Below are 14,513 nucleotides of genomic sequence, written 5' to 3' on the forward strand. Positions count from 1 at the left end.
TGTAGACCCTTGAAAGTATAGCAGCCATCTCCACCAGGTCATGCTGCATCTGCCCATGCACTCATGTTACCCTGTCTCTAATGATTTAATGTCGTTTCCGCTGTCTGGGCCCCTCCTCCTTGTTCTTGAGATAATTGCAGAGATTTCCATTTTGCCAGATTCCTAGCCTCTCTCTGAACTTACTCCCTCAAAGCCGTTTCTGAAGGACCAGGCAGCTGCCCTGCAGTATCCTCCCTCACACATGCTTCCCAGGAGTTATTACGTAGCAGCTCTCAGTCCGCAGACTTCGTTTTGCTGCTCTCCCTCCTTCCCTTTCCAAGACATTAATTGCACATCCTCTTCCAGCTGCAACTGTGAGTTAGGATAGACCCACCACTGCACTGCCTAACCAGGTCATTTGGATCAACATGGGTTGGAGAGCATTCAGACAAGCAGCTCAAGCCAGGAAATCCAAAGAAGCAATCCTCCGGCAAAATCCTCCAAAGCTGAAATCCTCTGGCAAAGGGAGGGCAAGACTCAACAGCCAGGAGTGCTTGGTTGACATCGTTTCAACCACAAGAGAACATGTCATCGAGCTCTGGGACAGATGAACTCTCAGTCCGTGGTGACCATCACCCAAACCATTGTCACCTTCTCAGCCCATTGCTCTCTGCTGGTCAACCCAGACTCAAAGCCACTTCTCTCTCTATCTTCTGTGCATGCTTTCCTTGAATGTGTTACACGGTCCATGTCTGGTGATTTGGTTTCAGTTGGAATTGGCAAAGCTCAGCTCAGGTTCAGCTCAATTCAAGAAAAAAATAATGGTTTGACCTATTTGGCTCCACTCCCCAAAGAAACCCCACGATCCTCATTTGGGCAGGATGGGCAGGGGGTGAAGCAACCCCTGGTGCTTCCATGGATGGATCCTCCATCCCTCCTACCAAAGGCGAGCTGCTGGGCTCACAGCAGAGCTGCGATTCACAGATGCCCCTGCAAAAGGAAGGCCTGGGCTCCAGGAGATAATGCAAGAGCCTGAGGATAAAATAAATAGGGGCAATTGGTTGCAGCAGCCCATCCTCCTTCCTGAATATCTGTAGAGTTAGGTGCTGGTGGAGGGAATTACAAATTGCTTTTTAAGATTCAGATACCCAAATGCCACCTAAGTCCCAGTGTAGACAGAGCTGAGATGGCTTGACCTCACCAAATGTCCAGAAGTGCTTTAGGATCATCAAGATGGACCTCAACAGATAAGGTCCAGACTACCCAGGGCTCACCACACTGTCTGCTTGGGCTACACCCAGCCTCACCGAAAGCACTGAGTCATCTCTTACAAGTCACAAGAAATCCTTTGTTTATTTATGGCCACTAATCCACTCATTAATTCCTGCTCCAGTGAAAGTTTGCACCTTGAGCTGAACTGAATTGACTCCAACTTCCACCCCCTGGATCTCATCCAACCGGTCCCTGATGCTTCCCAGGAGGTGGCAGTCATTTCCCAGGATGCACGGGCAAACTGGAGGGGATTTGACCTGGGGAGTCACGGGGATGAGATCTTGGAGTTGGGCTGAGTCTCACGGGTGCAATCGGGGCAGTCAGGCTGATGGCAGGAGAGGTGGTCGGGGGGATTTGCACCCAGCCGTGGGGATGTGGTCTGCAGCCCCACCTGGAGTCCTGGGATTTACACGGGGATGTGATCAGCGAGTCACGCTGCGTCTCCGGGCAGGAACAGGGAGCTCCTGGGGTGTGCCTGGGGAGGGACACCGAGTCACGAGGGTGCTGTCCCTCGAGGGACACTGAGTCACGGGGCTGAGGTCTGCCGAGGTGTTCACCACGCGATGCACTGCCTGTGGGCGTGGGAGCAGGGAGGCGGCGTGGGGTGCCCGGCTGCGGGAAGGGCTGCGAGGGAGGGGAAACGGGTACGGGACGTGATGGGGTGTGACAGAGCTGGCAGGGGTTGTACGGGTGTGGGTGGGAGCTGAGCTGAGGGAGCAGGCTCTCGAGGTGTGCTGGACGTGGCCAGGGTGGGAAGTGGAAGTCCCTGCTCAGGGGAAGAGAGCAGATGGCAATGGGGAGCAAGGGGGAGAGTGCAGCTGGGGCAGGCATGGGAGCGAGGTCCATGGCCTGGGGGTGGACATGGTCTGTGTGGGGCTGCCCAGGGGTGAGGAGGAGGTTGAGCCAGGCAGCGGGTGCTCAGGCAAGAGCTGCAGAAGGGGGGTGCATGTTGTGAGCAGAGCTGCTGGCGCTTGGGATGGGGACGGTGAGAAACGGGAATGTCAGGAGTGTGGGAACACTGTGCCCCCATGATGTACTGAGGTGGGATTGCTGTGCCCCGGGGGTGCAGGAGGGACGGGAGCACCATGCACCGGGGGGGCAGGAGGGACAGAGTATCACACATTGGGGGTGCAGGAGGGATGGAGCACTGTGCATTGGGGGTGCAGTAGGGGTGGGAGCACTGCACACTGGGGGTGCAGGAGGGATGAAGCACTGTGCACTGGGGATGCACAGGGGATGGGGCACCATGCACTGGGGGTGCAGTAGGGGCGGGAGCACCACGCATTTGGTGTGCAGGAGGGGTGGGAGCACCACATATTTGGGGTGCAGGTGGGGTGGGAGGGAGCACCTTAACTGGGGGTGCAGGAGGGATGGGAGGACCAAGCACTGGGGATGCAGGAGGGGTGGGAGCACTGCGCATTGGGGGTGCAGGAGGGATGGGAGGACCATGCACTGGGGATGCAGGAGGGATGGGAGGACCATGCACTGGGGATGCAGGACGGGTGGGAGCACTGCACATTGGGGGTGCGGGAGGGATGGGAACACCAGGTCTTGTGGGTGCAGGTAGGACGGGATGCAGGTGACACATATACAGAGGCCGGAGCTGATGTGGGAGCGCCGTGGCCTGGGGATGTGCTCGGCGTGGCACAGAAGTCCTGCTGCGCACGGGCCCTGGGGAGCAGCTGTGGTCAGAGCCCTGCAGGGTGGCAGGCCACAGCCGGGCACCATATCAGGTCCCCAGGGGCCGCGTGTGGCGTGGGCAGTGTGGCCCGCCGGCGGGAGGACAACCCTTCCCAGCCATGTGAGCAGTCATGAATCAGCTATGTGAGCTGCTCCCCCAGTCTGCCTGCCTGCTCCGCCGGTCTGATCTCTGGCCAGCTCTGTGCCGTGCCGTGCTGATTTATATCTCAGCCTCTTCTTGCTACCTGGTCATGAGCCATGTGGGCGTTAGGGGCCGGTGCGGATGGTTTAGTGACAGCAGCCCTGGCCGCCATCAATCACAGCAACTCTTGGATTTACGAACTGAGAAGTCGGGCAGGAGCCCAGCAATCCGGGGGGGCTCGTGGTGCTGAGTGGTGTGTGTTAGGGGGCAAAATCCACATGTCCCTAGACACCAGTGGGCTGGGTTTTAGGGAAGGACTGGACAGTTCAGGGGCTGATGGACTCCAGCCACGTTTGGACGCTGCGAAAGAAAAACGCTGCATCCTCCAAGCATGCAAGCACAGAGCCGTCCCAGCCCGCGGCAGCGCTGACGTGTGACACCCCACCAGCCACCCCGTCCGTCCTGCTGTCTGCCGCCGCCTCGGCCGCGGGGAGATGCACCCTCCTGCCTCTGCCTCCCCACAGGGGCTCTCCAGGTCCCACCAGGCTGGCACCCCATGGGGTTTTCCTGCCCTGCCCTGCTCGTGGCCCAGCTCTGCACCGTGGGGTGAGCCACAGAGCACCCCACTTCAGCAGGGGAAGTCCTGCATCGTGTGGGGCTCAAGTGCCCCACGGGCTGTGCAGCAGAAGCTCAGAGTGCCATCAGGGGTCCCTTCCCAGAGCTGTGCCTGCCTTGGGGTGCCCTGAGGACATTCCCTGGCTCTGGCATCCTCCCCGCACCACCAAGGAGATGGAGAAGGGAGGGGGTACAGAGATGAAACATGCAGCCCATGACCCTGGCACCCTTTGGTGACAGTCACCGAGACCATAGTGACTGTCACTGAAGTCCCCTGGGCCAAAAGCTGCCAAGTCCCCATTTGGCACCATCGAGCATCTGTCCCCCTGCCCAACCCCAGGGAACACATCTACCCCACAGGGTTGGAGAACCCAAGTGCCAGGCTCTGAGCACCCATGCGTGCGAATATTTGGGACCAGAGAAGCACGTGCAAACCCCCGCGCAGCCACCCACGCAACCCATGCAGTCCACGCAGCCCATGGAGCGCGCCCCAGCCCCTGCAGAACATCCTTCCTGCCTGTTTGTCATGTCTGAAGGCTACGCGGAGAAGCTGGACTCTCAGCTGCTGATGAAGGCAGCGTCGTGCTGCTCTGGGGGGGTCTTTTGGCCATTGTGCCACCCAGGACCTGCACAGCCCTTGTCCCATGGGGCTGTGGGGGGCAGAGCACCTCCAGGGCAAGGTGATGCACCAGGTTGTGGTGCTGGGGTGGGGGAAGCAGAGTGAGGCACCTGGGAGCGCTGGCAAAGTACAAGCTGAAGGGGTTTGATTGTTCCATAAACTGGAGATGGATGTGGGTGTCAAGGCAGCCCTGGCAGGGGAGCGGCTGGGCTCAGGCTGGCGTGCCTGCAGCTCCTGCGAGCTCCCAGCAGCCGATGCCGGCAGGAGCCGCTCGGCACAAGAGCAGGACACACAGGGTGCTAACAGGGATGTTCACTGCAGCCTCCAGCCCACGTCCCATCCCTCACCCCGTCAGCACAGCCATCGTGGCTGCTGATGGCCTGGGACATGTGTGTGACTGCGCTCCCTGTGCTGCAGGGGTCCTTTGCCACCCCTGGGCACAAACCACCAGGCAGGTCCCACCAGCCTCAAGCTCTTAGCTGAGCGCTGATGGATATCATCTCAAACCACCTGGACCTGTTGGGGTGCCCACAAAAGCACAAGCCTCGTGCACACGCCTTCCTCTGTGCTCTTGCCAGGGACCGTCTGTCCATCACTAATTGATGCCACTGGGCTCATGCACGGCCACATGGACAACCCAGCAACCCTCTGGGGTATGCACAGCCATGGCACCGGGCATCCCACACCTCCACCCAGATGGAGAGGCTTAGGGACTTCCCTCCAGCATCAGTTTGTCCAGGGGACGGTGTTAGTTCCACCCTGAGGGCCAAGGCCATGCCAGGTATGCCCTGTACTGTATTTGGAAATGCAAGCCCACCTGCCTGGTGCATCAGCTGCCACCACACATGTTACCCAGGTTCCGGGACCAGCTAAGCAAGCTGCTTAGGAGCAGATGACATTGCTAGAACTGGAAGAACGCAACCTGGAGATGCCTGGCCCTGCAGAGGATCCAAACCCAGCTCGGACCTGGTCTTTCCCATCACCTGTCCCAGCTCAGTGGCAGGTTCAAGGGTAAAGGACCTATCTAAGCTGCCGTTCCACCCCTGCACCTCCCTCTTGGTGAGGGAGGGCAGGCGAGGTCATACCAGAGGTCTGTGGGCTCGGGGTGGCCATCCAAGCCCCTGCCTTGGGGACACGCATCCCCCCAGCCTCCCCATGGAGGGGTGATGGGGACACCCCAGCGCAGCGGTTGCACTGAGCTGGCCCAGCCCCAGCTCCAGGATTCCAGCAGGACAGGGTGATGCGCCCCATGAAGCCAGCACAGCCAGGGCACAGCCAGACCCCTGTCCCCAGGCAGGGGACAAGGACAGCACCCCGAGGAACTGCACCACAGCAGCAGGACAGCACTTGCTGAGTGGGGGAGCCCTCCAGTGCCAGCCCACGTGCCGGGACAAAGTCCAGCCTCAGCACCGGCACCAGCCATGGGGAAGGTCCAACCTGCCACAACCTGCTGCCACCCCTTGTGGGGGTCCCCACCATCCTGCCGCGCATCCTCGGCGGACAGCCTGGGTCCTCCGACATTGGCACCGGGTCTGGTCCAAACCCCGGCTGGCCAGTGCTGGGTCCAAGCCAGCCCAAAGCCACCGTGACGCGGAGCGAAGCTGTTTGCACAGCTGTGCGCGGCACGGCGGAGCGAGCCAGCCCCGGGAAGGCGATGTTTGGAAAAGCACCGGCTAATTTGGGACTGGATCCATGCGGGTCGAGGCTGGGGGAAGGCACAATCCAGCTGCAGCCCGGAGGGCAGTGGAGCCGGTGGGGGGATGCTGGGGCATACCCTGCCTCTGGTTTATCTTGTAAATGAAGGTCAGGCTTCAATTAGTGGTGGAAACCATGTTGGGAGGGTGAAAGCCACTGTTAGACGCCCGGCCACAAAGCTGTCCAGTGGTCACCGCAGTGCCGGGGAAGGAGGTGCAGAGCTCGGGGAGCAGGACTGGACCCATGCTGGTGGCTGCAGAGGGGACAAAGTCCCTGTGTGCGGCGGCAGGAGCTGTCGCAGGGCTGCAGCCCCCCGCGGACTCCGACCAGGAGCCGTCCGTGTGTCCTCGGCGTGGGTGGGGAAGGGCCCTGCTCTCATGGGTCTGACCCCTCGCCGCCCGCCCCAGCCCCACGCGTCCCCTCCGCCACCCCCCCCGAGAGATGCTCCGAGGATGTCACCGGCGGTGACACCGGGCTGCTGCCCGCCGGGAGCCAGCGCCGGGCCGGGGCTGAGCCTGCCCGGGGTGCCGGGGGTCCCGGCGGGCGCGGGGCACTGCCACGCCGGCGGTGGCCGAGCGCGGGCGGAGGGCTCCCTCTCGAGGCCCCCGGCCAGCACTGCCCGGCCGAGGGGCAGAGCCAGCCCCCACGCGTGACCGTGGGCAGGTCCCCCCGGGGCTCCCGGATGGAGGTGAAGCGGCCACCACCGGGGTGGTGGCCGGGAAGACACGGGGACAAGGGAGGAGCATCAGCAAGGTACCCAAGCTGCAGAGCAGGAGGTGACGAGAACCACCAGCGCGGCCTCGGGGCAGCCATTGGCTCTTTCAGAGGACCCTCGTTTTCTTTCTGTCGTTAATTAGCAGCTGGATTTGTCTGCTTCACTTCTGGAAAAAGCCAGAAGCCAAGTGATGGGTCACAACAGTTGAGAGTGGTCCCACAAGCCAGAGCTTATCCCATGTCCTCCACTATGAACATCAAAGGCTGGTCTAGCAGAAGACAAGAGACACTCCCAATGCAGCGGAGACTCACCGAGCAGCGAGCATGCAACCTCCCATGGAGAGCACCTCCAGTGGGGATCCTTTCTACCCAAGAACTAATGAACGCCTCTCGTTAATCAGCTCGATATGGTACATTACAAATGCTGGGCACCTGGATCAAAGGAGAAGGCATCTTACCACCTCCCTGTGCATCGTGTTGGCACTTAGTGACTTTTCTTGTCCTGCTTCCCGTGAGCAAAACCCAAACTTGATATAGCCAAGATGTTCTATCTCCTTCACAGCCATGCTCCTGTCTGCAGTCCCCAAGCTCTGCCTGCTGCTACACACCTCGTCCATGGGCAAGGGGCAGCGCAGAATGACCACCCCATGGGAGATGGGTGGACATGTCAGGACATGAAGGACCTGCCCCGGTGGTGGGTGCCCTCTTCCCCGGGGGCTGGGAGAGCTGCTCAGCGTTAAGATGTCACCTTTACACATGGTGGGACAGGATGGGTTCAGGTGGTGGCAGAAGAGCGTGGTCACCACTCGCTCACCACTGGGTGACGGGGCCGAGTGGCAGAAGAAGATGCGGATGCAGGTGTGGAGGTGACAGCACAGCATCAGGGACATGTGGGGCTGGGACAAGGGGCCAGGCAGGAGGTGACCTGTCCAGGGAGCAGTCACCGTGCCCGGGACATCAGTGACGTGAGGAGGACTGACCCCTACAAGGGACCGAGCAGGAGAACTTCAGCAGCAGCGGGGTGGGACGGGGCCAGGGGACACTGCAGGCTGTGCTGTCCCTGGTGGCCCTGGGGCACTTCGTGCCAGCTCTCCCGGGGCACTTGTTGTCACCCCCCGTGGGCATTTGGTGTCACCATCCCTGGACACTTGGTCACCCCTTGGTGACGCTTGGTGTCACCCCGCTAGGACACTTGGTCCCCCTCCCGGGGCACTTGGTCCCCCCTTGGGGCACTTGGTGACACCCCACCCAGCACACTTGGTCACCCTCCCGGGGCATTTGGTGCCACCCGCTCGGGACCCTTTGTGGCCCCTTGGGGCTCTTGGTCGCCCCCCCCGGGGGCACTTGGTCACACCCGGCCCACTTGGTCCTCCGCCCCCGCTCCGGCGCACTTGGTCGCGCCCGGCTCGCCGTTCCCCCTAACGGAGCGGGACGGAGGCGGTGGCGGCGCTGGGGGGCGTGTCCGGGGCGGGGGGGACGCGGAGCCAATGGGGCGCTGGGGGACGTATCCGGGGCGGGCGCGCGGAGCCAATGGGGCGCTGGGGGGCGTATCCGGGGCGGGGGCGCGGAGCCAATGGGGCGCGGGGGGCGTGCCGGGGGCGGGGTCTCGGCGCGGCGGGGAATGCGGCTGCCGGCGGGGGTGCGGGAGCGGGTGGCGGCGGTGCACGGCGGCGCGGCGCTGCCCGAGCGCCTGCGGCTGTACGACGGCTGGGCCGCCCGCTACGAGCAGGTAACGGGGCCGGGGGAGCCGGGGGGCACCGGGGCCGCTCCGCTCCGCTCCCCGGCGCCGCTGACCGCCGCGTCCCCGCAGGATGTGGCGGCGCTGGAGTACCGGGCACCGCGCCTGGCCGCCGCTTCGCTCGCCTTCGCCTTCCCCGCGCCGCCCGCCGGGGCGCGGCTGCTCGACGTGGCCTGTGGCACCGGGCTCGTAGCGCGGGAGGTACCGGGCGGGGCGGGGCGGGGGGCGCGGGGCGGGGCGGGGGGCTGACGGTGCCGCGTGTCCGTCCGTCCGTCTGTTCCCGCAGCTCCACCGCCGCGGCTTCCGCTGCCTGCACGGCGTGGACGGCAGCGCGGGGATGCTGGAGCGGGCGCGGAGCACCGGCCTCTACCGGCAGCTGTGGCGGTGCGTCCTGGGCCGGGAGCCCCTGCCCGCGCCCGCAGGTAACGGGCCGGCACCGGGGGGGGGATGCTGCCCCAGAGGGTCCCCCCGGTGATGCCACGCGTGTCCCCGCAGAGCACTACGACGCCGTGACGGTGGTGGGGGCCCTGGGCGAGGGGCAGGTGCCAAGCGCGGCCGTGCCGGAGCTGCTGCGCGTCACCAGGCCGGGTGAGGGGTGTCCCCCAGTGTCCCCTCCCCGCCCGGACCCTCGGGCTGGCAGGACGGGGACACCGGGTCCCAGTGGATGTGGGTCCCCGGCTGGGCGCTGGCCCGGTGGCACAGCCGGGACGTGGCCTTGTCCCTGCTGCCAGGCACAGGCAGGGACCTGCAGTGGCAGGGTTCAGGCAGGGGGACGCGGCAGGAGGGGACGGTGGCACCCCTGATGCGTGACAGCCTGTGCTCAGGTGTGACGTCCTGCCCGTCCCTGCTGGCCTCCTGGCCTGCCGTCCCTGCCCGCTGGATGGTGCCCAGCGGGGTCTCACTGCCTCCCCTTGCCCCCCGCCTTTTCCGAGGGGATGCCATCCCCAGCGGGGGACACCCGGCGTTGGCGTCACCCGTCCCCTCTCCCGGCAGGAGGCTTCCTCTGCCTGACGACGAGGAGCAACCCCTCGAACCTGCGGTACAAGGCGGAGCTGGAGGCAGCGCTGGAGAGGCTGGAGAGGCAGGGAGCCTGGCGGAGGGTCCTGGCCCGGGAGGTGGAGCGCTGGGAGAGGGCCACCTCCGAGGAGGAGAGCACCCAGGGCACCGGCTACATCTCCGGGGTGGTCTACGTCTATCGGAAATGCCCCGTGCCCCCCCCCGAGGAGGGCTGAGAGCCGACGCTGCTCTGGGGAGGGGGTGGGTGAGCACTTGGCCCCTTGTAGAACCCAGCCCAGCGACCCCCTCCCGGAGCAGGGCAGCTGCTGGGGGGTGACAGCGCTTTTGGGGAGCGTCCCCATTCCCTTTCCCGGCTCCTTCCCCGCCAAGGTCTGGGCCCTGGGGACCTTGCCTGCTCCTCAGTGTGGGGAGGGTCTCCTGGTTTCACCGGGGTCTCCTGGGCACCGCCTGTAGCTCTGACATTTGGGTGCCGTCCTCAACACCTCTGTCTTCGCCATGACATCTCGCAGACCCACCTGGCTGTTCAGAGCCGTCTCCTGTCCAGGATGTCTTCTCCCCGCCATGCCCACCTCTCAGCTCTCATGGTCAAAATCTTCATCCTTCTTCATCTTCCCCACCCCAGACCCCTGTGATCTTTACTGTTGGAGGTGGGTCCCCATCACCATGTCCTGCGGGGTCCCATCCTCATCCTCCCCAGGAGTTAACTCAGCACACTCTGAGGTGCAGGGGACTTCCACATCCAAACCAGGAGCGGAGCAGCTGTGCCAACATGACACCCAGCCGGAGAAGATTTCCAAGCACCGCGTCGGCCTTTCATCCCACAACAGCTGCTTAAGTCTCTCATTTTCCTACAGCTTTGTACTTAATGGTCTGGGTGGGAAACGAGGCTGGAAGGGACTTCGGGAGCTGGTGGCAGCTCCCCACCCAGGAGCCGCCCGGCATCGCCTGCCCAGCCTGTTCCCCAAGCCCCTTGCCATGCTGCCTCCACTCTTCCTCCTCCACTGCTCCCTTGGGAAGTTTTTTACCCAAATCTCTTGCTGGGATATTTCCTTTTTTCCTTTTCTCTTCTCCCAGACCTGTTCCTGCTCGTCCCGTTCCCATGGCCCTGGGGAACAGGTTACTTCCTTCCCGTCGAGAGCTCTTCCCTGGCGGGCGGCGGTGGCTGTGTCTGTCCCCATCCCCCACCCGGTGCGTCCCGCGTCTCCCACACTTGCCCTCCCCGTGGCTCTTGTCACCCCTCCGCGTCACCCCCCCAGGTCTTGGGGTCCCTGCGCCCAGGGTAGCAGCCCTGCTCCCCACTCCCCCCAGCATTGTCCCCTGGGCTGTTGGGGGTCATGGCTGTCCCCATCCCTGCACTTGGCTGTTGAATAAACCCCCTGCCTCCGCTGCCTGCCTGCCATGTGTTGTTCCCGGAGTGGGGCTGTGGACCCTCTGGGGTGGGCAGGGGAGGGTGGCCAGGAGCTGGGGAGGGGGGATTTGGCCTTTCTCTGGGGTCCCCTCCCAGTCCCTGGGGGCTCAAAGGACCGAGCTCTGGGAGCCTGGTGTCTCCCTGTGCCCTTCTTTGCTTTCGGCACCCTCTCCCTGCCTCAGTTTCCCTGCTGGGGGATGCGCGGGGAGCGCCCTGGCTGGCTACTGCCGCATCCTCGTGGGGACATGGGGACGTGCCAGGCGCTGGGGCAGCAGCCCCCGAGCTGGCAGCAGGCTGGCAGGGCACGACACCCATAGGACACGTCACCGTCCTCCCCCCCACCGCGCCGCTTCACAATGAGCCCAGGCAGCTTGGGTGGCACCAAGATCTTTATAGTCCATCGCGAGCGCAGCCCCCCGCGCGCCGGGGAAGGGCACAGGTGGGAGGATCGTGCCGGGGGTGCAGCCAGCGTGGGGATGGGCAGGAGGAGGCAGCGCGTGGGTAGGGGGTTGGCGCGGGGACGGTGGTGCTCGCCCTTGGGCTGGCACCCGGGAGTGGTGGCTCAGACGTAGTCTTTCATGGGGTAGCCCATCGGGCTGCAGGTTTTCACCGCTCTGTACTTCTTGGGGTAGGCGTCCTGCTGGGACGGGGGTCCTGAGCAGCACAGGATGCCCCCACCAAAAAGCTGGAGGGCACTGGAGGCCCAGCCGATGTAGAGGGCAGCCCCCAGCTCTCTCTTGAGGGCCTCGGGCACCATGGGGTTGTAGAAGTTGCTGACGATGCTGTTAGCAGACCAGGAGACAGGGATGAGCAGCATGATGCTGGCCAGGACAAAGATGGCACCTGCCACGATGGAGATCCTGGTCTTGGTGTTCTTGTCATCCACGCAGCGGGTGCAGTCCGCACCCGAGATGGCGGTGAGGAAGGCGAAGAAGGCCACGAAAATGGAGGTGATCACCAAGGCGCGAGCAACTTGCAGGTCGGAGGTGAGCTCCAGCAGGGAGTCGTAGACCTTGCACTGCATCTGCCCCGTGCTTTCGTACACACAGTTCATCCACAGCCCCTCCCAGAAGACCTGGGCCACCACGATGTTGGAGCCAATGAAGGCCGTCACCTTCCACATGGGCAGTGCGCAGGTGAGGATGGAGCCCAGCCAGCCCAGCACGGCCAGCATCAGCCCACCCAGCTGCATCGTCATCGTCGCCATTGACAGCACCTGCGGGGAGAGGGCACAGCCATCACAGACACAGCCCCGAGCCAGGGGGCTTTCTGAAGAGCATGGACTTCATGCTGCGTGTGTCCTGTTCCCCGTCTGGGTGGGAATGGCTGCAGACCATGGGGCCACGTGCAGACCATGGGCCATTGCTGCAGGACAGCTTGGGGACACGTGCGGCATGGGGCATTGCTGCAGGTCAACACGGGGACGTGTGGCATGGGGCATTGCCGCAGGTCAACATGGGGACACATGTGGCATGGGGCATTGCTGCAGACCAGCATGGGGACACGTGCGGCATGGGGCATTGCTGCTGGTCAATATGTGAACGTGTGTGGCACTGAGCAGCCAGGTCCAGAGGATGCCGAGGTGCAGGAGACGCCCTGTGTCATGTCAGCCCCTACAACGTCCCCATGGCACAGGGCAGTGCTCTGCCATCACCCCATGCCAGCTGGGCCATGCGCATGGCAAGTGTTAGGGAGGGGCAACTTTTGGGGAGCAGGATGAGGGGCTCGTTGTGCCCATGCTCCAAAGCACAGCCCCCCCACACCCCACGCTCGCCCCATGTACTGCCGTGGCAGCCCCCCCACAGCACCCACCCCATGCCCTGCTCCATTGCTGTTGCTTCAGCCTCCCTGCCCTCCCTGGCCACAAGCATCGCGTCGGGGGGCACGGGCAGGCGAGGCAACCCCTGCCCTCACCGCAGCACCGGCTGCTCCCCGTTCAAGGGCAGGTTTTGCTTTGCCCTTGGCAGCCGCCCCGCAGCGCCCTTTGGACCCGGGATTTCCTCTCTGGGGCGCTGGAAATGGGTCAGAGCTCAGCTCTGCCCCCGATCCTGGCTGTGGTGCTCAGCACTTTCAGTGATTCCCGCTCTTCCTTCACACCGGGAGCAGCACCGAGAGGGAAAACCCCCGGCGAGGGGCTGCGGAGCCCGGGGTCACTGCAGGCATCCCCTCTATGAGAGGGGTGGCCGGTACAGGGGACACACCAGACGCCGATGGCTCCACCACGGTCACACACGGCCACCATGGCCCCTGGTCAGCCCAAATCGCTGCTCAGCCCCATGCGGAGCAGAGTCCCCGTACCGCCATGGGGCAGAGTGCACCCATGGGTGCTTGCACCCACGGTTGGCAGCCGGGACCAGCCAAGTTTTTATGAGCCCCGAGCGGCAGCGGGGTATCGGCTGTGCCCGGCACACCCTGCGGCGCTTGCAGGAGGTTTCACCATGGTTTCTCCAGTCCCGGTTTCGGTTTCTCCAGCCCCTCCTCCCCCATTGGGTCCCCACTCCTTCCCCAGCACCTTTCATCCCTTGGCATCCTGACGGACACCTGGTGCTGGGACTTTGCCTCCCATGGTCCACGAAAGCCCCTTTAGGCCAAAAGTAAAGTCCCTCTCTCTCAGAGAAAGGGACAGCAGCTTCCCAGGAGGTCGGGGGGCCAGGACGACGGGAAGCCATCCCAGGCACCCTTCCCCAGCCACTGGGACCTGGACCACAAGAGACACCCAAAAGGGGCCACAAGACCACCCACAGCAGGGACGAGCGGTGGCCCTGCGGATCCGGCAGGGATGCTCACCAGAGCGTCGCACTCACATTTCCACCCGGCCACCAGCACCACGGGGCCACGGGAGCATTTTCCAACATTCCCGTTCCCAGCGAAAGGGTGGGGGGCTGGGAGCCCTCAAGCCCCCAGACCGAGACGAGACACCCGCAGCCGTGCATTCACCAGGCAGCCAGCGTCACCCATCGTCCCCGCGCGCCCCGAGGCACAAGGGAAGGACATTCCCAAGCCGGTGTAGCGCTGGCTGCGCTGCCGTGCCAGAAGCGAGATAGGCAAAACACCCGGCGTTGCCCACGCCGGCCCCGGGGTGCTCCCAGCCGGGACTGTCGGGTGGCCCCAGGGCCACGCACCCCGACCCGCCCTCGCTGGCGCCCGTCACCTTCTTCCTGCTCAGGCGGGAAGATCGTGCCGGGACAGGCGTGAGGCAGCCCTGACACCGCGCCTGGCGCTGCCAAAGCATCATGCCACAGAGGCACCCGCTGTCACCCACCAGGGAGCGGTGGGTGACGCCAGGGCTGGAGCAGGGGTCAGGGGGTGGCTGGGATCGCGGGAGGCTCTGGAGAGCAGATTTGGGGGATCTCAGGGGGACGGGGGTCCACGGCACAGGAGCACCGGGCTGTCCTGCCACCGAGGTGGGTGCTGGAGAGGGTAAAGAAAACGAAGCACAGCGGGGTCTGAGCAGCTGCCGTTTAATGTGGGAAGGCTGCGACGTGGGGATGGACGGCAGCACAGCTGGGGGGGACACCGTGAGCCACCCCATCCTGTCCCCAGCCCGGGCACCCTACTCGGGGGGTGCGGAGGAGGGCCGTGGGGCTGGGTGCACCCCACAGGGGTCGGGGTCGGGTCCAGGAGTCGCCCCCCT

The 14,513-nt window shown here is 64.1% G+C and overlaps 2 protein-coding genes across 7 annotated transcripts; one reads left to right on the forward strand and one right to left on the reverse strand.

Moving 5' to 3' along the window:
• Positions 1 to 8,297: 8,297 nt before the first annotated feature.
• On the forward strand, positions 8,298 to 10,857 carry METTL27 (methyltransferase like 27). Of its 6 annotated transcripts, XM_075169038.1 has the most exons (6): positions 8,298 to 8,445; positions 8,527 to 8,655; positions 8,741 to 8,876; positions 8,950 to 9,042; positions 9,448 to 9,711; positions 9,981 to 10,040. In XM_075169038.1, the coding sequence occupies exons 1-5, from the start codon at positions 8,338 to 8,340 to the stop codon at positions 9,684 to 9,686; spliced, it is 705 nt and encodes a 234-aa protein (XP_075025139.1). In that variant the 5' UTR covers positions 8,298 to 8,337; the 3' UTR covers positions 9,687 to 9,711; positions 9,981 to 10,040. The 6 variants fall into 6 exon arrangements, with proteins under 6 accessions (XP_075025139.1, XP_075025138.1, XP_075025141.1 ...); XM_075169037.1 differs by having other exon boundaries at positions 9,448 to 10,857; XM_075169036.1 differs by having other exon boundaries at positions 8,328 to 8,445; positions 8,741 to 8,838; positions 9,448 to 10,857.
• Positions 10,858 to 11,441: 584 nt separating this feature from the next.
• Positions 11,442 to 12,086, reverse strand: LOC142090786 (claudin-3-like). The gene has a single exon (XM_075169149.1). The coding sequence runs from the start codon at positions 12,084 to 12,086 to the stop codon at positions 11,442 to 11,444; it is 645 nt and encodes a 214-aa protein (XP_075025250.1).
• Between the last annotated feature and the right edge of the window lie 2,427 nt (positions 12,087 to 14,513).

Source organism: Calonectris borealis, chromosome 19 (assembly GCF_964195595.1).
Source record: "Calonectris borealis chromosome 19, bCalBor7.hap1.2, whole genome shotgun sequence".
Classification (NCBI taxonomy): Eukaryota; Metazoa; Chordata; class Aves; order Procellariiformes; family Procellariidae; genus Calonectris; species Calonectris borealis.